The sequence below is a fragment of the Canis lupus genome, chromosome 15 (assembly GCF_003254725.2).
Source record: "Canis lupus dingo isolate Sandy chromosome 15, ASM325472v2, whole genome shotgun sequence".
Lineage (NCBI taxonomy): Eukaryota > Metazoa > Chordata > Mammalia > Carnivora > Canidae > Canis > Canis lupus.
Window position 1 is genome coordinate 14,393,702 of NC_064257.1, and position 23,241 is coordinate 14,416,942.

At 40.5% G+C, this 23,241-nt stretch overlaps 1 protein-coding gene across 17 annotated transcripts in view; it reads right to left on the minus strand.

The window, feature by feature from the left end:
- MAST2 (microtubule associated serine/threonine kinase 2) overlaps window positions 1–23,241 on the minus strand; it is a 208,781-nt gene that overhangs the window by 24,066 nt on the left and 161,474 nt on the right. For 13 of the 17 annotated variants that reach the window (XM_025420237.3, XM_049094439.1, XM_049094434.1 and 10 more), the window contains 5 exons: window positions 15,537–15,612; window positions 13,164–13,184; window positions 11,413–11,491; window positions 9,013–9,167; window positions 7,517–7,592 (listed from right to left, as the gene is read on the minus strand). In XM_025420237.3, coding sequence (XP_025276022.3) covers window positions 7,517–7,592; window positions 9,013–9,167; window positions 11,413–11,491; window positions 13,164–13,184; window positions 15,537–15,612 — 407 coding nt within the window. The remainder of the gene's footprint in view (window positions 1–7,516; window positions 7,593–9,012; window positions 9,168–11,412; window positions 11,492–13,163; window positions 13,185–15,536; window positions 15,613–23,241) is intronic. The other 4 variants (XM_049094435.1, XM_025420243.3, XM_025420242.3 and 1 more) reach the window with 1 other exon arrangement.

A 23,241-nucleotide genomic window follows, 5' to 3' on the forward strand; every position in this document is an offset into this window, starting at 1 on the left:
GTTGCTGCCTGTGTTCTCCTCTAGGATTTTGATGGAGTCCTATCTCACATTTAGGTCTTTCATTCATTTTGAGTCTATTTTCATGTATGATATAAGAAAGTGGTCCATTTTCATTCTTCTGCATGGGTCTGTCCAATTTTCCTAAAACCATTTGTTGTAGAGACTATCTTTTCCATTGGATATTCTTTCCTGCTTTGTCAAAGATTAGTTAATCGGCCATAGAGTTGAGGGTCCATTTCTGGGTTCTCTATCCTATTCCATTACTCTATGTGTCTGTTTTTTATGCCAGTACCATACTGTCTTGATGATTACAGCTTTGTAATACAGCTCAACTTGTGATGCCTCCAGGTTTGGTTTTCTTTTTCAATATTACTTTGGCTATTTGGGGTCTTTTCTGGTTCCACACAAATTTTAGGACTATATGCTCCAGCTCTGTGAAAAAGGTCAATGGTATTTTGATAGGGATTACAATAAATGTGTAGATCGCTCTGGATAGCATAGACATTTTAACATTTGTTCTTCCAATCTATGAGCATCCAATGTTTTTCCATTTCTTTGTGTCTTCCTCAATTTTTTTCATAAGTGGCTCTATAGTTTTCAGAGTAAGATCCATTTACCTCTTTGATTAGGCTTATTCCTAGATATCTTACGATTTTTGGTGCAATTATAAATGGGATCAATTCCCTGATTTCTCTTTCTTCTGCTTAACTGTTAGTGTATAGAAATGCAACTGATTTCTGTGCATTGATTTTATATCCTGCGATTTTGCTGAATTCTTGTATCAGTTCTAGGAAATTTCTGGTGGAGTCTTTTGGGTTTTCTACACAGAACATCATGTTGTCTGCAAAGAGTTAGTTTGACTTCTTAACTGATTTGGATGACTTTTATTTTTTGTTGTTGTCTGACTGCCAAGGCTAGGATTTCCAGTACTATGTTGAACAAAACTGGTGAGAGTGGACATCACTGTCATGTTTATGACCTTAGAGGAATAGCTTTCAGTTTTTCCCCACTGAAGATGATATTTGCTGTGAGTTTTCTCTATGTGGCTTTTATGATATTGAGGTGGGTTCCCTCTATCCCTATGTGGTGGTGAATTTTAATCAAGAAAGGATACTGGGGATGCCTGGGTGGCTCAGTGGTTTAGAGCCTGCTTTCAGCACAGGGTTTGATCCTGGAGTCCCAGGACTGAGTCCCACATAGGGCTCCCTGCATGGAGCCTGCTTCTCTCTCTGCCTGTGTCTCTGCCTCTCTCTCTCTCTCTCTCTCACTCTGTGTCTCTCATGAATAAAATCTTTTTTTTTTTTTTTTAAAAAAGATACTCCATTTTGTCAAATGCTTTTTTTTTTTACATCTATTTAGAGAATCACATGGTTTTTGTCCTTTCTTTTATTAATGTTCTCTATCACACTGTTGTCTTGTGAATGTTGAACCACCCTTTGCAGCCTAGGAGTAAATCCCACTTGGTTATGGTAAATAATCTTTTTAATGTACTTTTGGAGCCCAGTAGCTAGTATCTCTGTTAGAATTTTTGCATCCACTTTCACCAGGGTTATTGGTCTGTAATTCTTTTTGGTGGGGTCTTTTTCTGGTTTGGGGATCAAGGTAATGCTGGCCTCACAGAGTTTGGAAGTTTTCCTTCCATTTCTCTTTTTACTTTATTTATCTGGGGGTGGGGAGCGGAGAAAGAGAGAGAGAGAGAACAAGCAGAGGAGAGGAAGAAGAATCCCTGCTGAGCAGGGAGCTCAATGTGGGGCTCAATCTCAGGACCCCAGGATCATGACTTGAGCCAAAGGCAAATGCTTAATTAATTGAGCCACCAGGCACCCCTTTCCATTTCTATTTTTTGAAATAGTTTCAGGACAATAAACATTAATTCTGCTTTAAATGTTTGGTAAAATTCCACTGGGAGGCTATCTGGCCCTGAACTCTTGTTTATTGGGAGATTTTTAATGACCATTTCAATTTCCTTGCTGGTTGTGGGTCTGTTCAGGTTTTCTATTTCTTCCTATTTCAGTTTTGGTAGTTTATGTTTCTAGGAATGCATCCATTTCTTCCAGATTGCCTAATTTGTTGGCATATAATTGCTCATAGTATTCTAATTGTTTGTATTTCTTTGGTGTTGGTTGTGATCTCTCCTCTTTCATTCATGAATTTGAGTCCTTCTTTTCTTTTTGATAAATCTGGCTAGAGGTTTATTTATTAACTCTTTCAGAGAACTAGCTCCTAGTTTCGCTCATCTGTTCTGGTTGTTTTGGTTTTTACTTCATTGATTTCTGCTCTAATCTTTATTATTTATCTTCTGCTGGATTTAGGCTTTATTTGCTGTTCTTTTTCCAGCTCTTTAGGTATAAGGTTAGCTTGTGCATTTGAGACTTTTCTAATTCCTTGAGAAAGGCTTGTATTGCTATTTACTTCCCTCTTAGAACTGCCTTTGCTGCATCCCAAAGGTTTTGAACAGTTGTTTTCATTTTCATTTGTTTCCATGCATTTTCAAAACTTCTTTAATTTCCTGGTTGACCCATTCATTCTTTAGTGGGATGCTCTTTAACCTCGAAATATTCGAGTTCCTTCCAAGTTTCCTCATGTGATTGAGTTCAAGTTGCAAAGCATTGTGTTCTGAAAATATGCATGGTATAACCTCAGTCTTTTTATACTGGTTGATACATCACTGGTTGTGATGTATTCTGGAGAATGTTCCATGTGCACTCAAGAAGAATGTGTATTCTGCTGCTTTAGGGTGAAATGCTCTGAACATATCTATGAAGTCTATCAGGTACAGGGTGTCATTCAAAGCCCTTGTTTCCTTGTTGATCTTCGGCTTAGATGATGTATCCATTGCTCTGAGTGGGGTGTTAAAGTCCCCTACTATTATTGTATTATTACCAATGTGTTTCTTTAATTTTGGTACTAATTGGTTTGTATATTGGCTGCTCCCAAGTTAGGTACGTAAAGATTTACAATTGTTAGATCTTCTTGTTGGATAGACCCTTTAGTTGTGCTATAGTGCTCTTTTTCATCTTGTCACAGTCTTCGGTTTAAAATCTAATCTGGGGATCCCTGGGTGGCGCAGCAGTTTAGCGCCTGCCTTTGGCCCAGGGCGCGATCCTGGAGACCCGGGATCGAATCCCACATCGGGCTCCCGGTGCATGGAGCCTGCTTCTCTCTCTGCCTATGTCTCTGCCTCTCTTTCTGTGTGACTATCATGAATAAATAAATAAAATCTTTAAAAAAATAAAATAAAATAAAATCTAATCTGTCTGATATGAAATGGCTACACCAGCTTTCCTTTGATGTCACTGGCATGATAAATGGTTCTCCACCCCCTTACTTTCAATCTGGAGATGTCTTTGGGTCTAAAATGAATCTCTTGTAATGTAAGCAGCATATCAATGGATCTTGTTTTTTTATTTATTTTTTATTTTTTTAAAGATGTTTTACTTATTTATTCATGGGGGGGGCGGGGCAGAGACACAGGCAGAGGGAGAAGCAGGCTCCATGCAGGAGCCTGATGTGGGACTCGATCCCGGGACTCCAGGATTAGGCCCTGGGCCAAAGGCAGGCACTAAACCACTGAGCCACCCAGGGATCCTGGATCTTGTTTTTTAATCCATTCTGGTATCTTATGTATTTTGATTGGAGCATTTAGTCCATTTACATTCAGAGTAGTTACTGAAAGATGAATTTAGTGCCATTGTATTACCTATAAAGTCAATGCTCCTATAAATTGTTTCTATTCCCTTCTGGTCTATTGTTATTTTTGTGCTCTCTTTGCTTACAGGATCAACTTTAATATTCCTTGCAGGGCTGATTTAGTGTTCACACATTTCTTTAGTTTTTTATTGTCCTGGAAGCTATTCATCTCTTCTAGCATAACTGAATGACAGCCTTACTGGATAAAGTATTCTTGGCTGCATATTTTCCCCACTTACCATGCTGGATATATCAAGGCAGTTCTTTCTGATCTGCCAGGTCTCTGTGGATAGGTCTGCTGCCAGCCTTATATGTCTACCCTTGTAGGTTAAGGACCTCTTATCTTGAGCTACTTTCAGGATTTTCTCTTCATTTTTGAAATTTGCAAAATTTCACTATTATATGTCAAAGTGTTGACCTACTTTTAACTGATTTTGAGGGTGGTTCTCTGTGCCTCCTGGACTTGAATGCCTGTTTCCTTCCCCAGAGTAGTAAGTTCTCAGCTGTAATTTGTTCAAAAAAACCTTCTGCCCCTCTCTCCCATCCGTCATCTTATGGGACCCTTAATATCTGGATATTATTCTGCTTCATGGACTTGCTGAGTTCTCTAAGTCTCCCTTTGTGATTCAGTCATTTTCTTTCTCTCTTCTTTTCAGCTTCCTTATTTTCCATCATTTTATCTTCTCTATCACTGACATGCTGTTCTACCTCACTCATTCTCATTTTTATAGCCTCCATTTGGGACTGCATCTTGATACTAGCATTTTTAATTTTGGCCCAAATAGATTTTAGCTATTTTATTTCTACAGTAAGGGATTCTATAGTGTCTTCTATGCTTTTTTCAAGCCCAGCTAGTATCTTTATAATCATTGTTTTAAATTCTAGTTCAGACATCTTACTTATGCCTGTATTGATTAAATCTCTGGCAGTGAATACTACCTTCTGTTCTTTCTTTTGGGGTGAATTTCTCCATTTCATCATTTTCATCAGAAAAGAATAAAAGAGAAAAAATAACAATAACAATAATGATAACAGAAAAAACAAACAAGGAACAAAACAAATTTAAAAATTAGATCTGGGGTGTGTTTTGGTCTGTTGTTACAAGAAACTAGTTCCCAAATTTTAAGAAAAAAGGAGACACAAAATAAAATAAGAAACACTAAGGAAACAAAAAATATATATAGTGTATATATAAAAATAAAAATTTAAAAAGAATTGAAAAATAATAACTGAAAAAAAATACTGAAAGACTAAAGAATAAAAAAACAATGGATGCTATTTATTGTTTTCCCCAAGAGCTTTGTAGCCCTTTATGACCAGTAAATTTAGTGTGAGCCAGTTGTTCATACTAGTCTTCTGGGGGAGGGGCCCATTGCACTGATTCTCAGGTGTACTTGCCCTAGTGGAAATTCATCTCCAGTGCACAGGGAGGCAGGGCTCAGTGTAAGTAGCTCTGGATTCTTCTATGTGGTACTACTTTGCTTCCTGAAGGCTTTCAGCACTGACAGGAGCGATGAAAATGGTGGCGCACTGATCTCTAGCCCTGGAGCTGAAAGTTCATATCCCCGCTTCAGTGAGCCCACACAGAAAAGCAGTCCTTCACTCTTGTCTCGCGGGGTTCCATCAAAACTCTGTGTTCACCTGGCCTGTGCCCGAGTGTTTTTATCTCGGGCACATGACTGAGTTTCAAAACTCCAAATTTTATGGATACCTCTGGTGCGGACCCATGCTCTTTCTCCCAGAGGAGGGAAGGGGTCTCTCCATGCTTTTGCCTTTTGCTGGACCCCTGCCAGAAAAGTGGTCACATGACGGTACAGTGATTCACAGTTTATGGCAACACAGAGCAGAAAGGCAGCACCTAGACCTGCTGTTTTCAGCCATTTTCCCCACTCTTGTGCCTGGGAACTCTGCCACACTCAGGCACCCCTGTTCTTCTCATGATCCTGAGGATCCTGAGACCATGCTGAGGAGCCTGGGTTTCTGCCTCACTTTGCCACCCAAGCACCTTTAACCCTGGGACATTCGCCACCATCGCAGACTTCTAAAAGTTCTAATTTTTTTGTTAATGATTTTATTTATTTATTTATTTATTTATTTATTTATTTATTTATTTATTCATGAGATACACAGAGAGGCAGAGACATAGGCAGAAGGAGAAGAAGGTTCCCCGTGGGGACCCCCATGCAGGACTCCATCACGACCAGAGCCGAAGGCAGACGCTCAACCACTGAGCCACTCAGGCGCCCCTAAAAGTTTGAATTTTTCACTCGACAGCTTTTAATACTTACTGGTACCCTCCTTAAGGAGGCTCCCCTCCCTCCATCATATCCTGAGGTATCTCACCCAAGATCCAAGTCTCTATACCTCCTACCTTCCAAAAAGTGTTCACTTTTTTTACTTGCAGAGTTGCAGCATTTCTTTTCTCAGACCTCTGATTTTCACAGGTACTCAGAATGGAAGCTATCTAGCTGTATTCGAAGGGACCAGACAAACTTAGGGTCCCTGACTCCTTTAACTCCACCCCCTATTCCTAAACTTCCTTATAAAGGATTTAGCATAACAAAATGATTCCCTAGCTGTCCATTCTGCCCCTGTTCCTCACTCCTCCTCTCTAAAGCCTTCTCCAAGACCAGAAAACATAGACCATGGGGCCCAGGGCAGCAGAGAAATCACAGCTCACACTTACTGAGTGATTACTATGTCCTGGGCACAGTTAGAAAAGTTTAATATTCATTAATCTTCACAAACTTTCTACGAGATAAATACTCTTATTATCCCAATTTACAGATGAGTTAAATAATCTGTCTAGGGTCATATTGTGAGTAAATGGTAGAAGTAGATTTGAACCCATTCAATCTGGTTCTAGAATGTATGTCCTTCCTTACTGCTATGCTTCACTATGTATGTCAAGAGGAAAAGCACAGAGCTTCATACCATCTCCCTAAGCCACCCATGCGTGTCCAGGAGACTATACTGGAGTCTCGGAAAAGGACACTCTCAGAAGAGCAGGGAACCACTGCACACTGCAGCCTCTGGACTCAGATGAATAGGTAGACCCAGGGAAGTCTGGATAGAGGATGAAGACAAGAGGCTTGAGAGCCCCATGCTCCTTGCTGTCATGGACAGGGAGCCTGTGCCAGTTCCCTGGTTCTGACAGAGCTGGCTATGTTCTGCAAGAACAGGGCCCGTCACGAGAAGGCGAGAGTCGGAGTGTATAGGCATGCTGTGTTCAAAAAGAAATTCAAATGCAAAACAAGCACCCAGGTTCCACATACACAACAGTTTCTAGCCAAACTGCAGAGCTGCGAAGACTACTTCCCAGCTACCTCAGCAGAGTAATCTGCTTTCCTCAGCATTCTCCTGCTTGAAAACTCTGGCTCCCACCTTCCTGCTTCCTCCAGCCAGCACACTGGTCTGTGCACTCTCCAGGCCTGGTAATGAGGCACTGCTTCAGAAATCTGCATAGAATAAACATGCTTTCTGCTAGCCAATCCTGTTCTGCAAGGACCCTGACTTGTGGACTTGATGTGCATGGTTAGAAACAAGGTGCCCAGTTCTTTCCTTCCCCACCAACACATGGGGGAATACCTTTCTAACATTTCCTTCTAGACACCACTCCAGGGAGTAGAGAAATAGAAGCCCTGCAAATATGAGCCCCAAACTCATAGTCCCTGCTACCTGCCTCATCTCTAGCAGTCTGAAAGCCTTGTGCTTATACCCTTCTCCTCCTGGTGCCTTCCTGCTCTTCTTAACTACCTCTGGAGAGAGCACTCCATCCCCTCACCCTCAGTCTTCCCACAGGTGCAGCCATCCTCAGGATTCTTACCTTGGGGAATCTTTCTTTGTATACATGATTCATCATTATTATTTCACTGTCAAAGGAAACTGGGGACCGTCCAGGACTAAATAAGAAAGAAAAAATTGTGTTATTTTAGTGCCATGGATCTCTCAAGAAGAAAGATAACCATTCCCAGAGTCCTTGCCCTCCCACTGTCTGCAGTACACCCACACACCTTAATGCATGCTGAGTTCTAGAGTCTTCCTTTTTCCTGAAGTTCCCAGGACACCTTGTTTGACTCAAAATGGTGCCATCTGGAACTAGGCTACCTTCCTATAAGAAGGCTGGTTTTCACAAAGACCTCTGCCAGGGCCTGAAAAGGCCCAAAAGGAGGAAACCACTCCTGAGTCTACTCCTAGGTGGCTTTCCTAGGATGACCTCCCCAGAACAGGGCTCTCTGGGCTTTCTTTGCTTTGGCCAGTGGAGTTGAGCATACCCCAGCATGGGGTTCTAGGAATCAAATCAAATAAAACTACCACCAAAACAAACAAACAAAAAAACAAAGGAAAACGGTATAAACCTATATCCTTTTCCAAACAAGCTGCAGCCAAGGAGGCTAACTTAGGCTCTGACCTGGGGGATAAATGAGGCCAATCCAGCCTGCAGTGAGTTATTAGCCTGGGTCACCTAAATATTCCTCTTTGGCCCATATGTAGTTACATCTTCTTAAAGGATTTCAAAGTTTGAGTCACACAAATAAATCGGTATTTGGATCCTGGCCAGTTTGGTTCCCCTGACGTGTTACCCTAGCTGAGCTAGGTTCAGAATTGTCCTGCTCTGCCTTTCTTCCCTGGAATGGGCCATGGTCTGCCTGATGTATCAATACATATTACCAAGTATTTTAAGAGTAATACAGCAGGGACTTCCTGAGATACTATATCCCTCTCAGTCTCAAATGGCCTCAAACGAACCCTTTACGCTGTGGATTCAGAGAGCACCAAGATTCAGGTATTCCTCTGAGTGAGACAAAGAAGGGCACTGGGATCCACACTCCACAAAAACTCAAATTTGTGTTTTTGATCCTCTGCACAACAGTCCCAGTGATCATCTGCATCAGTCTCTGAACTTGAACCAGTCCTTGTGGTCTGGCTCAGCTCACTTCCTGATATTCAGAGTAGAAACATTATCTGAGGGCATTCTTCCTGGGAGGCCCTGCTCCTCTGTGCTCCTACCTCAAACATATTAGCCAATTAATTATTTCCCAGGGGCTCTGGAAAGCTGAACTCTGTCATTAAAGCCATGCCCATTTTAATTTCCATCCTCTTCCTCAACCTGGAATTCTGGCATAGTTTTACCAGCTAATGCCAAAGGAAAGAGCTAATTGAAGGAATTCAGAGTTAAGTAGTTGCCACAGACACTGTTTGGCATACAAAGCCTAAATTATTTACTCTCTTGCGCTTTATAGAAAATCTGCCTATTCCTATGCTGTGCAAACAAGCTGAGCTCCACAGATCCTAGGGTTGCAGGCAGAGAGCAGTCCTCACCTGAGGCTGCGAGAGCGCGGCCGCATGGCTGGGGACTGCCGTCCCTCCTCATCCGGTACACTCTCTGTGCTGAAATGCTTCGTCAAAAAGTGCAGCTCATCGGCTGTAGGCTGGAAGGGCAACTGGTGCAGCTTTTCCTGTGAGGAACATGATGACTAGAGGGAAAAACATTAACAAGCAGCATTACAGACACGTCTGAGGCAAGTCCAGGAACAGACAGGACTTTCCAGTCAGTGTAAACCCACAGGTAACCCAAAGCAGGCCTTCTCTGCCTTGCTCCTTTTAGCCTCCCCTGGGCATGATTCCTCCCCTACTCCCTCAGAGCCTTCAGTCCTGAGGAAGCCAAGATACTAGGAGCCTTCATGAGTCTTGCAGGCAGTTGGAGCCAGACATTCATAAGGTGTGGGAGCTCCATAACTACCTATGGAACTTCTTTCGGTGGTAAAGAGCAGATTTTTCTGCATGGATGCTTTGCCCTCAGTGAAGCTTTTGGCTAGTCAGGATGGCAAGAAATTAATAAACCATGCTTCCTGGCTTAGGAACTGCTCCAGGTGTACCCAGCCTACAAATGTTGGGAGAACTCATTAATGCTTCCTTTCGGCTGTTACCCACAGGACAACTGGCAGCGCTGAGGTTATGAAGGCTGTGACCAGACTCCAGGAACTCGAGTAGGCAAGAAAATCCAGCAAGGAAGAAAATTACTTTTAGATCTGGAACCCAAAGACTAGACCTGACCTGAAAACAATGAAGAATCCAACATGGCCCAATGACTGAGTTTCCAGACAAGAGCCCACTGCCAACCACAACAGACCACCTGAGGAAGTGAGCCATGCCACTGCAGGCACCCCACAGACACAGCGACTGCTGTGACAGCCCTATACAGCACCAGAATCGGTGATATCCTCCTTTCTTGACAAGACTGGCTAAGAGAGCAGGCAACTCTAACATCATTGGCTTAGTTTCTGTTCATCAGCTGATGAGGAACCTGGGGTTTAAATATCTAAATCCATTTAGAGTCAAAGCTGCAGCACCACACTAAGAAAACTCTGTTGCCACAAGTGAGTCTCAATACCAAGTGAAAAATCAGAATTTTTTTGGGGGGTGGGGCAAACAGCACAGGCTTCTGCCATGGAATGCTATAATACATGAAGCCGGAAACAGTTAATGGGAGGCCTCCACAAGGCTCTGTCTTGGCCACATTTTTGGAAATGGTTTGTATAGAGGCTGCAAAAAGTATCTTCACCCAACTGCCACTAACAGGAAGTAAAATTGGTATTTTAAAGTATCCCAATAAAATAAGCAGCAGCCATCGGTTGAGTCTATTAAAACTTATTGGTCAGAAAAAACAAAAAACTTATTGGTCAGATATATATATCATATATATGTATGTATGTATACACATACATACATATACATGACTCTTGCCTGTCTGGGTAAAGGATTACCCAGTAAACTTTTTTTTTTTTTTAACCAGGTAAAAAGTTACCTGTCTGGGTAAAGGATTATGGGGAAAGAGGTATTTATCAGGAAAAGATCGATGCTTAACTGCTGCTAAAAGACCAATGAGATCTTTGGATTAATTTATGAGCTATATCTAGGTCAAGGGAGGAAATGATACTCCTTCTACCTGCTTGGGAGTCACAAATGTCAACAAGCTGCCCTGAGAAGACCTGAAGAATGGGGGAGGACATAGGGAATGGGCCACTCAGCCTGCTGCCCAACCCAGCCTGCAAAGCCTACAGTACTTACTATTTGGCTCTTTACAGAAAAAGTTTGCCAACCTTGTCAACCTGGCTTCAGTTAAAACTTGTTCAATGAGTCTCATTTTACGGTCAATTGTGCATAGCATTAATTAAGACATCTGTTGTGTTTTAGGCTAAAACTGTCTCTAAAAAAATATAACTAGATGCCTTGGAGACAAGCCCAGGTTTTTTGCTAATACACATCAGACTTGAATATCAAATAACAATCATCCTTCCCATGTTTTTTTAAAAGGAAAAGGTGAAAGAAGAGAAAGAGGGTCCATCAGGCCTTTGGGACACACCAACTGCTCTTGGCTTCAGTTCTAGAAATAAGTGGGGAAATAGGTGAAACATACTTAGGATCCCCCGTGTCTGGCAAAGCAAAAGTCTATCCTCAAGCCCTCCTCTGATTCCACTTAGAAAAACTGATGCCCAGAGAACATTCTGGTTAGTTCTTTCCAAAGTTGTTTGGATCTGGCTATAGCTGTTAAGGGTCACCACTGCCCCACTCAGCCTCATCCCAAGTAACCTTTTTGAGTTTGGCTTTGGAGGAAAAATTGAGAACCACTTTGCAACACTGTAGGGATAGGCAGCAATAATCTGTAGGAAAGTAATTCCTCGGAGTGAAGGAGGCAGAGCCACGGATTTGGCTACTTACTGAGACAGTAGAGCTAGGAGTGTTGGTTCCATAGCCTGAAGAAGGCAAAGAGGCCAAAGACCAGCGCCGTCCATCAGTCCTATGTAAGATTAAGAATATTAGGCAGTTTCTACAGGACCCCACCCTGAGCCCTGGACCTGCCTGTCTTTCCATCAGCACTGTTTTTGGGCAGTTGGTTCACTGGTAGGCTCTTCCTTATCTCTAGACAGTATTGCTTGGTCTAGTACATGCTCTCACATCTCTCTCCTACATGGAGCCTATAGTCATGTGTTTTCCACCGTAAAGACAAACATCTCTAACTAAAAAGGAGTCCATGACTTCGACATAAGAATACTGTGGTTCTGAAATTAAAAAAAAAAATCTTCATAGTCTCAATATATTCGCTTTTATTTATTTTTTCAACATATTCACTTTTAGAGAAGTAATGACAGAGGACTCCAGCTAAAGGCACCACCACAAACACAGAAATGCCACTGAAATGCAGCTTTTCCCTTTTTTGAAGGCTCCATGTGAAAGGCTCTTTGGTCTTTCCCAGGCCACTGGATAGACAAGGAAGAAGTGGACCGCCATCTGGGTCGGAGTGTGAATCAATCATTGGCAACCAGTCAAAAGTTACCTAAGATCCATTAGGACCCATAAAACCAGTCATTGAGAATGTTTAACCTCATGAAAAAAGACTGAGGTGGTATATCCTTAGCTGTATATAACATTTTGGAGCAGGTTTCCCGCTGCTCTGGAGAGGATGCATCTCAAAGTTCTCATCACAGAGAACCAGTTATTTGTTTTGCTATGGAGGAGAAAGCTCAAGCAAGTATCTGGTTTGAAGCTTTTATAAATTACATGGATAGATGATTCTTTCCTGGACTAAGGGATGTGCTGTAACACAAGTGTTTTTTCTTGTGAAGCATGGGAGTATAGGAGAAAATTTCTTTGCTGTGACCACAGAACCTTAGAACATTAGCAATGGAGGACCTTTAAAATTTAAATACCCTCAATCTTCAGAGAAAACACTAGTCCCAGGGATTTGGGTGATGTAGTCCAGGCCTCACAGTTAAGGGAGGTGAGGAGAGGCGGGGAGAGGAAGAAGAAAGGGGACTCAATCTTGCCAGGGCTTTCCCCTTCGAAGCACTCCTCCCCACCCCCACCAATACCAAGCAGGTTTTCCTACTATATACTCTGCAAGAGGACAGCCCAAGGTTCCATGCCACATGCAGCTGATTAAACTTCATGCCACCCAGGCAGTTAGTTCTGCTGGAACCTAGTCTCTGAGGCAAAGAAATGTCCAGGAGGCTGCTCAAACATGATGTTCTCTCTGACCTCTTTTGTTTGGTTCTGGGAGCTCTATATAAGAAAGCAAGTCAATTCTGGGAAAATAGAGCTCAGCAAAGATAGTACTAGTCTAACTCAGGGAGGAGTTTCCCAAACCATTGTCAAATGCCTCCATTTCCTCTGTCTGGTTATCTCGCTGAGTGAGTGAGGAAATTTGTGGGAATGAGGGTGACTTGTCCCTAGGCTCAGAAACCTGGAACCATTCAGCAATTCCTGCCTTTAAGTATATGAGCTCTGAGCCTTGGTTCCAGCAGGGGGTTCCCTTATGGCCTCTTTGCTAGATTTAAAAAGCCAAATGTTCATACCCACAGTCAGAGAAGACTCATTACAACCAGTTCTCACCAAGCACAATACCATAAACCATACTGTCTGGCCATGCATAGCAGTTTCCCAGCCCTTCTCCCCATCATGTCCACTATTACCTGTCTGTTCTGTGGCCATGGCTGCAGTGAAAAGACATATAATTGTGAGAATCAAATGGAACCAGAGAGACTAATCTGTTTAAACCCTGGCATTTGGTCAAGTGCAACAGGAACAAACTTTCTGTTTAGGAATGTGTGGAAGTTTGAAGGATTAATGGATCCTATCCTTAGCATTTCATTAAATCTGTGTTTTGTGATATTCCAAACCCATATGATCCTGTAAGGTTCAAGCCTGACCTCAGTAACCTAGCAAACAATTCCTGAGTACCCTGTTTGGCAGGGCTGAAGTCTTCTTCCCCACCCCTACAAACACCTAGCTGCTTTATCTACTATGTCCTTTTAAGAGGACAGCCCAGAGTTCCATGTTCCATGCACATGACTCAAACTTCATGCCACCTGAATGATAGGCCTGTTTGAATCTCATGGTAATACCAGGTCCCAAAATTCCTTAGTTGATCCTACTCCTAAAGCCCAGATAATGAGGTAGACAAAAGAGCACCAAAGGAAAATGCTATTCCTTCTGCCTACAATGGTCTATACCCATGTCCTCCCTTTCAACATGGCAGGCTCACTCTTATCCTCCAGTTCTTAGCTTAAAATTCAATCTCCTTCAGAGAGGCCTTACATGACCACCCTGTATAGATCCTCCCGCCCCATTCCCTTCCTATGCTTTCATGCAGCATCATGTTCTTTCACTTCATGGTATTTATCACAGTTTATAACTATGAATGTTTGCTTGTTCATTATTCTTTCCCATCACTCATTCAACCAAAAAGCACTGAGTAAGTGCTTTTTATACACCAGGAGACACAGCTTTCAATATATTAAGGGATCTCTATTAAAGGTACCTTTATTCTGGTTGAGGGGAGATAGAAAATAAGCAAATAAGAAAATATCAGATATTGAAAAGTATTAGTGTGAAAATAAAACTAGATGATTTGAGGAAAATCAGGAGTGGGACCCTTTATGTTACATAGTTAGGAAAGGCCTCTCTGAGAAGTTGACACTTAAGAAATAAAAGATGAGAAATAAAAGAATGAGTTAACTAAGTTAAGATCTGAGAAAACAGCCTTCCTTACAAAGGGGGTGCACAGACTCTACTAAGTCTACTGTCTCAAGAAAGTAGGAACTATGTTTTTTAAAAGAATTATGGCTATATTGTTACGATTACATCACTAGTTACCCGGCACAGTACCAAGGCATACTGGGTGCTCAGTAAACATTTACTGAATGAATGGGAAATGACTCAATGCCATTTATAGAGATTGGTCACAGACAGACCTTGCTGTCCCAGCATAGACATATGAGGCTACAGTTCATACATGAGACAGGAAATCTAGGATAAGAAAGACTTTCCAGCTAGGCTAGAAAGACAAATATGTCAATCCAGCATAGTCCTACCTGGATCCTTGGTTAACTAACTGTAAGTTACACAGGGTGGGAGAGATCTGTCCATGGAACAAACTTAGATGACATTTGTTTTGAATGAATGACAACAAGGGGCACTCAAGTCAACTATCCAACAACTCCCAACCAGTCCATGTTCACATCCTTTTCAGCTATATAGAATCATGAAGAGGAAGGGAGTAGATTTTTTCTGGGTTGTCATTTGCAGAGTGAGTTAATGCTGTTTCAAAGAATGTACTCTTTTTCTGTTATCTTTTAAAAAAGGAATTTAAGTACAGAAACTGCTCTGGCATCAAGCTGCATAGATCATTTTGTGTCCACTAAAGGTTCCAAATCTGGAGCCATGATTTGTCTGGAGGACTTAATGCCAAAGACTGGCTCTAATCAAGAATACTTTTAAGAATAAAAAATAAAGTCAAAGAACATGAACTCTGCCAAGAAAGAATTTTAGAAAACATTTTAAAAAGTAAAATCATTTTCTGTGGAGCCTTGGTATGCAGTTTGGATGAATTCATCTCAGTTAGCTCAGAACGTCTCAATTGGCCCTGGCAATGGACTGAGCTGTCAGGACTGCTAAAATGTTCCAGGGATAAGTTTATATCACTTCCAGAGGAGTGAGATGCAAGGAAGAATATAAGCATGGCCCTGAAATACACCAAATATTTTCTGGATTCATGAGAGGATAAGTGAAGACTCTGTAGTTTCTTTTTACCCTGGGAAAGAAGCAAATGAGGCCACCTCCAGCAGCTCAGAATTAGTTGAGAAAGGTTAATACCTTGGGTTCCGCTGGGAAGAGAGGCCATTTTCTCACTGATTATGCTAGGATAGCTCTTGGTCAAGAGTATAATGTTCTGGAACGTACCCTAGGAAACCAGGGACTTGTGATCATAAAAATAAACTCACTTCTTGCCCATTCAAAGAACTGCTACACACATTTGTCATAGAGGAGGTTTTCTATCAACTTACCTACGGGCAGGAACAAAGGAAAAGTGAGCAGGTGCACTTGGAGAGAAATTCCGGGGGCTATCCAAAGGACTGTTACCTGTGGGTGGGGAAAGGGAAAGAAACCCTCTGTGAAGTCTGTTTCTGAGGAGGACTGAGGCAACTTTCAGGGAAGAAATCTCCCCCTAGCACTGGCAATTAGCACTCAAGTGGTTATGTATTCAGGCCCACCATCAGTTCAACAATTCCCTCTTTGTAAAAGTTTGGTAGCCCAGAGGTTTCTCCCTTGTTTCCAAGTTGCCTGTAACCATCTGTCTCTCAGACATCCATTCTAGTTATAGCAGCAACTGGCCAATTTCCTGCCCTCCTAAGGATACCTCAGGCTCAAATCTGCTTAAGCAAGTTAACCCAACTTTCCAAAGTCTTGAAGAACTCATTCAATGAGATGCTTATTGATGCAGATGCTTCAACATTTCTTGAAAGGCAACAAGACTCCTTCCTGGTCTAAAAGCCTCTTGGACATATATCTCTGTACACTGCATCCAAGGCTAACCCAGAAATATGCATGCTTAAGAGAAACTTAAGTTCTCTGGTGGGGACTTAGGATAGCAGCATTCCTTAAAAGAGACCAAACACCAGGCCCCTCAGTAGGCAAAGCATGCACAACCTCATCATGGTATAGGAATTACCTCCATTCCCTTATTAGTTTTCACATGTTCCCTGTAACTTGCTAACATGCAGCACAGAAGGTTCGAACAAAACCATGCTTACCTTTGCACTAGTCACAATAGTTCTTGGACCTAAGACTGCCATATTTCTCTGGCCTAACTTCCAGGGGGGGTTAGTATTCAGAAGCTTCTGATGGCAGAAGCTGTCAATGTGTCTCAAAGTAAGTACCACACTCCATGATGTGCTGACCACGCTACCAATCTCTGTCTGCCTCCCCACTTCTGTACTCACTTCCCCACACAGCACTTTTTTATCAGTTATATAAGGCACTCTCAGGGCACCTGGCTGGTTCAGTCAGTGGAGAGTGGGACTCTCAACCTTGGGTTGTGGGTTCTGGCCCCACACTGGGCATAAAGATTACTTAAAATAAAAACCTTAAAAAATAATAATTAATAAATAAACAAAGGTATTCTTTATGAGAAAACTAATTATAAGGAGGCATTTTCAGCTTCCATTTATCCCCTTGACTGGGAGCCTCAATGAGGTGCACAGCCTTATGCAGTAGGTCTGTTCTCAATCTAGTACCAACTCTGGGTTTCCCTTGCTCTATGACTAGGACTATCTCTTATGATTTATTCCTACCTCTTGGCTAGCACAGGCATCAGGATATGAGAAAAAATATCTGCAGTAATTGTTTCCTTAGCCAGGATTTAATAAGTATCAGGCCTCCTCAGAATTATTCAAAGCCTTTTTAAAAAATGATGTCATCTCAAAAATTAACAAATAGGGGATCCCTGGGTGGCGCAGCGGTTTGGCGCCTGCCTTTGGCCCAGGGCGCGATCCTGGAGACCCGGGATCGAATCCCACATCGGGCTCCCGGTGCATGGAGCCTGCTTCTCCCTCTGCCTGTGTCTCTGCCTCTCTCTCTCTCTGTGACTATCATAAATAAATAAAAATTAAAAAAAAAAATTAACAAATACCTTCAGTTTGATTCTTGAATGTAAAGCCAGATACCCTTTGTTGGTTCCCCAAACTGCTCAGCTAAAGCCTCAAAGATATTCTTGAAAGTGAGTATCCTACACACAATTACTGCCCTTCCAAGGACCAGGTGTGGTGCTGGTTCTGGGGTAGAACACAAAAATCTTCCAGGTGCTAACAGCAATGCTAGGGGTTCAAAGAACATACATATGTGAAAAATAACACTAAGAGGGGGAAAAAAAAACGGCAAATCATCATCATCATCATCTTTACCACCACCATCATCAGAGCATCATTAAGCTAAAGACTTCAAGAAGTCTAATAATCCTTAGAAGAGAGTGAGGGATACAGAAAACACAGATGAAGAAATAATACCCAAGAATCTCCAGCATGAGCAAGAGGAAGAAAACTACACCAAAGCCCATTATAATCAAATTGCTCAAAACTCATGATAAAAAGAAAATAAAACCAGTTAGGTGGTGGGCAAGAAAGACATGTTATATACAGAGGAACAAAGATAAAGATTTTAGCATATTTCTTATTGAAAACAATGTAAGAATACAACAGAGTGATATCTTTGAATTATGAAAAGAAAAACAAACCCACTAACCCAGAATCCTATACCCAGCTATTGTGTAAAAAAGAATTTGGTGGCTTTTGTCCTCAGTTCCTGGGAATGAGCCTAAATCTTTGGAATTTCCCAAGTGACAGGAGTGTCTTTGTTATTCATGGTGGGGCCTGATAGTTTATGCAAATGTGACTCAGGATGGTGGCTGGCCAGTCCAGAAAGACCAGCCATATGGTGGCAGGGTTGGTGCTCTAAACCATTTGATATCAGTCTGACCTTCAGGGAATGGAAGGGGGGCTAGAAACTGAGTTTAATCACATATTCAATGAGTCCATCAATCATGCCTATATAATGAAACCCCAATAAACACCAAAACTTTGGTGAGCTTCCTGGCTATTACTCTGCATACTCTACATATCAGTGTGCTGGGAGGGTGACAGATTCAGACATCATGGGAAGAAGGCATGAAAAGCTTCATATGTGGCACCATCCCAGATCTCATCTTATTAGTCTCTTCTGTGGGCTGATCCTGATTTATACTCTTTTTGCTATAATAAAACTCTATTTGTAAGTATAATACTTTTCTGAGTTCTGTGAGCCATTCTACTGAAATATCGACCCTGAAGAAGTAGTGGAAACTTTTGAATTTACATTCATTTGGTCAGAATTATGGGTAGCCTGGGAACCCCAAGCTTGCAGTTGGGTGTCTAAAGTAATGACAAAAAAAAATAAAAATAAAAATAAAAAAATAAAAATAAAAATAAATAAAATAAAGTAATGACAATTTTGTAGAGGGTTATGTTCAAAACCTGTGAAGTATGGCTTAATTCTGGGTAATTAGTGTTAAAAGTCATTGTACCAGTGAAAATACTTTTAAAAAGCAAGATGAAATATCTTCTCAGATTAAAAAAAAATCCTCAAGAACAGCAGCCTGCGCTACAATTAAAAAAAAAAAAAGTCCTTTAGGCAGAAAGAAAATGATACCAGGTGAAAATATGGATCTACATAAAGAAAAGTTAACTACACAGGAAACATAAAGATTTTTTTTCTTATTATTTAAATCTTTTTAAGAATAATAAATGTTTGAACAAAAAAAATAAGGTGGTGTGGGATTTATAACACGAGAATAAGAGTTTGAACACCAGGCTGAAAGAGGGAAATGGAATGGTACTATTCTTATACTATCTGTAAAGAGTGTAATAGTGATATATATTGGACAAACTAAAGCAACTACTAGGTAACAGTTATAGCTCATAAGCCAGGAAAAGATATAAAATAGAATAAAAACCAATCAATCTCCAAAAAAAGCAGAAAAAGATGAAGAAAACAGGACAATTAGAAAACAAACAGGACGATGACAGATTTAAATCAAATCATATCAACAAGAGTAAATGTAAATAGTCTAAAAGCCCCAAATAAAAGGCAGAGATTGTCAGATTGGATTAAAAAGAAAGAACCTATTAAGGAAACTGAAACCATATTAATAACCTTTGAAAAAGAAAACATCAGTCTCAGATGTCTTACTGATAAATTCTATCAAACACTTCAAGAAAAACTAGTACCTCTGCAATTTCTTACAACAGAAGTGGAAAGAACACTTTTTAAACTCCTTGTAGGGGATCCCTGGGTGGCTCAGCGGTTTAGCACCTGCCTTCGGCCCAGGGTGTGATCCTGGAGTCCCCACGTCGGGCCTCCTGCATGGAGCCTGCTTCTCCCTCTGCCTGTGTCTCTGCCTCTCTCTCCTTCTCTCTGTGTATCTCATGAATAAATAAATAAAATCTTAAAAAAAATTAAAAAAAAAACTCCTTGTAAAAGGCCAGTATTACCCTAATACCAAAACCAGATTAAAACATGACAAGAAAGCTACAGACCAGTATCTCTTATAGATATAGATGTAAAAATTCTCAACAAGACATTAGAAATATAAAATCTTACAATGTATAAAAAATTACAGACCACAATCAAATGTATTTACTCCAAGTATGCAAGATTAATCCAACATTTGAAAATCAATTAATATAATCCACCACAACAGACTAAAGAGGAAAAACCATATATAATTGCATGAATTGATTCTGAAAAGGTATTTGACAAAATCTAAAATCCATTCCTGATGAAACTCCCAGCAAACAAGGAACAGAGAGGAACTTCTTCAATTTGATCAAGAACATCTACAGAAGACATACTGCTAACGGTGAGAAAGAGGATGCTTTCCCTCTAGGACTGGGAACAAGGCAGAAATGTCCCCTCTCACCACTCTTATTCAACATCATACTGAACATCAGTGCAAAACATTTTTTAGAAATTTTACTTACTTATTTGAGGGAGGGAGGAAGGGAGGAAGAAGAGCGAGCGAGCACACACACACACGCACGCACAAAAGCAGGGGGAGGGGCAGAGGGAGAGAGAATCTGAAGCAGACTTTGAGCCTGCATGGAGTACCATGCCAGACTCGACCTCATAACCACAAGCTCATGCATGACCTGAGCCAAAACCAGGAGTCAGACACTTAGCTGACTGAGCCACCCAGTGCCCAGCAATAAGATTTTTTTAAAGGAAATAAAGACAAATATATTGGAGAGGAATAAATAAAACTATATTTGTTTGCAGATGACAGGATTGTCTATGGAGAAATTAAAGAACTGAAGAAGAAGAATCGAAGAATTGAAGAAGAATCTAATCAAAGAAGAAAAAAAGAAAATGAAGAAAGCAAAAAAATCACTGCTGGAACTAATAAGCAAGGTCACAGGATACAAGGCTAATATAAAGTCACTTGCTTTCCTTTATTCCATCAATGAACAATTGGTACTTGAAATTAAAAATAATATACAAGGGGTGCCTAGGTGGCACATTCTGTTAAATGTCTGCCTAAGACTCAGGTCATGAAATCAGGGTCCTGGGATCAAGCCCTGTGTCAGGCTTCCTACTCATGGTTAGTCCCTCTGTCCCTCCCCCTGCTTGTGCTCATTCTCTCTCTCTCTCAAATAAATTTTAAAAATCTTTTAAGAAATACAAAATACAATTAACTTTTACATAAAAAAATAAATTTTTATGAAATCTAACAAAATATATACACCCATCTATATGCTGTAAACTATAATGATGAAAGAAATCAAAGATCTAAATAAATGAAGTACTGCATGTTCACAGATTAGAAGAATCAATATTGCTAAGATGTCAATTCTTCTCAACCTAATCTACAGATTCAAGGCAATTTCAATCAAAATCTCAACAAGCTAGTCTGCGAATGCTGACAAGTGGATTCTAAAGTTTACATGGAAAGGTAAAATAACCAGAAAAGCAACATGATACTGAAGAACAAAGACCATTACTTGACTTCAAAACTCTTTATAAAGATCAACATCACTAGTCAGCAGAGAAATGCAAATCAAAACCACAATGAGATATCACCTCATAACAGTCAGAACAGCTAAAATTAACAACATAAGAAACAACAGGTGTTGGCAAGGATGTGGAGGGGAAAAAACCTTCATGCACTGTAGGTGGGAATGCAAACTGTTACAGCCACTGTAAACAGTATGAAGTTTCCTCAAAAACAACCCAATTTATTATTTTTATTTTTTATTTAAATTAAATTAACATATAATGTATGGTTAGTTTCAGAGGTAAAGGTCAGTGATTCATCAGTCTTATAATACCCAGTGCTCATTACATCATGTACCCTTCTTAAATCCATCACCCAGTTAACCTCCTCACCCCCTCCCCCTCCAGCAACCCTCAGTTTGTTTCCTATGATTAAGAGTCTCTTATGGTTTGTCTCCCTCTCTGATGAAAACAACCCAATTTAAAAAGGAGGAAAAAGATCTGAACAGACACCTGACCAAAGAAGATAGACAGATGGCAAGTAAATATAAAAAGTCATGTGTCATAGGGAATTACAAATTCAAACTACATGGGATACTCATACACACCTATTCGAATGGCTACAATATTTAATGTTGGTAAGGATGTGGAACAACAGGAAATGTTACTCGTTGGTTAGAATGCAAAAAAGCACAGCCATTTTGGTAGACAGTCTGGCAGTTTCTCACAATGCTGAACATAGTTTTATTGTTCAATTTAGCAACTACATTCCTAAGTAATCACTTAGGAATTCAATTGAATCACAATTCAATTGAATTGAAAACTTATCCTCACACAAAAATTTGCACATGGATGTTTACAACTTTATTCTAATTGCCAAAATTTGGAAGCAACCAAGATGTCCTTCAATAGATAGATGGATAAACCATGATATATCCAGACAATATCATATTATTCAGCACTACAAAGAAATGAGCTATCAAGCCATGAAAAGACATAGAGGCAACAAATGTATATTACTAAGTCAAAGAAAAGTATTATCTGGAGGTGTCTTTGGGTCTAAAATGAATCTCTTGTAGACAGCATATGAATGGGTCTTGCTTTTTCATCCAATCTGATACCCTGTGTCTTTTGATTGCAACATTTAGCCCTTTCACATTCAGAGTAACTACGGAGAGATATGAATTTAGTGCCACTGTATTATCTGTGAATTTGATGTTCCTGTAGATTGTCTCTGTTTCTTTCTTGTCTAACTACTTTTGGGCTCTCTCTTTGCTTGCAGGATCCCCTTTAATATTTCTTGCAGGGCTACTTTAGTCATCACAAATTCTTTTACTTTCTGTTTCTCCTGGAAGTTCTTTATCTCTCCTTCCATTCTCAATGACAGCCTTGCTAGATAAAGTATTCTTGGCTGCATGTTTCATTTAGTAGCCTGAATATATCATGCTAGCCCTTTCTGGCCTGCCAGGTTTCTATGGATAGGTCTGCTGCCAATCTAATGTTCCTACCTTGTACATTAAGGACCTCTTATTTCAAGCTGTTTTCAGGATTTTCTATCTCTGAAATTTGCAAGTCTCACTATTATAAGTCAGGGTACTGATCTTTTTTTATTGATTTTGAGGAGGGGTACTCTGCGCCTCCTGGACTTGAATGCCTGCTTTCTTCCTCAGATTAGGGAAGTTCTCAGCTATGATTTGCTCAAATATACCTTTTGTCCTTCTCTCTCTTTCTTCTTCCTCTGCACCCCAATAATTCTAATATTGTTTCACTTTATAGTATCACTGATTTCTTGAAGCCTCTCCTCATGGTCCATTAGTTGTTTTTCTCTTTTCCTCAGATTTCTTCCTTTCCATCATTTTGTCTTCTATGTCATTGATTCTCTCTTCTGCCTCATTTACCCTAGCTGTTAGATCATCCATTTTAGACTGCATCTCAGTTACAGCAGTTTTAATTTCGGCCTGCTTAGATTTTATTTCTGCACTAAGAGATTCACTAGTGTCTTTTATGCTTTTTTCAAGCCTAGCTAGTAACTTTATAATCATTCTGAATTCTAGCTCTGACATTTTACTTATATCCAATTTCATTCAATCTATAGTAGACAGTATTACTTCTGGTTCTTTCTTTAATTCTTTAAATCTTTAAGTACCTAACTTGGGAGCAGCCAATATACAAACCAATTAATACAAAAAT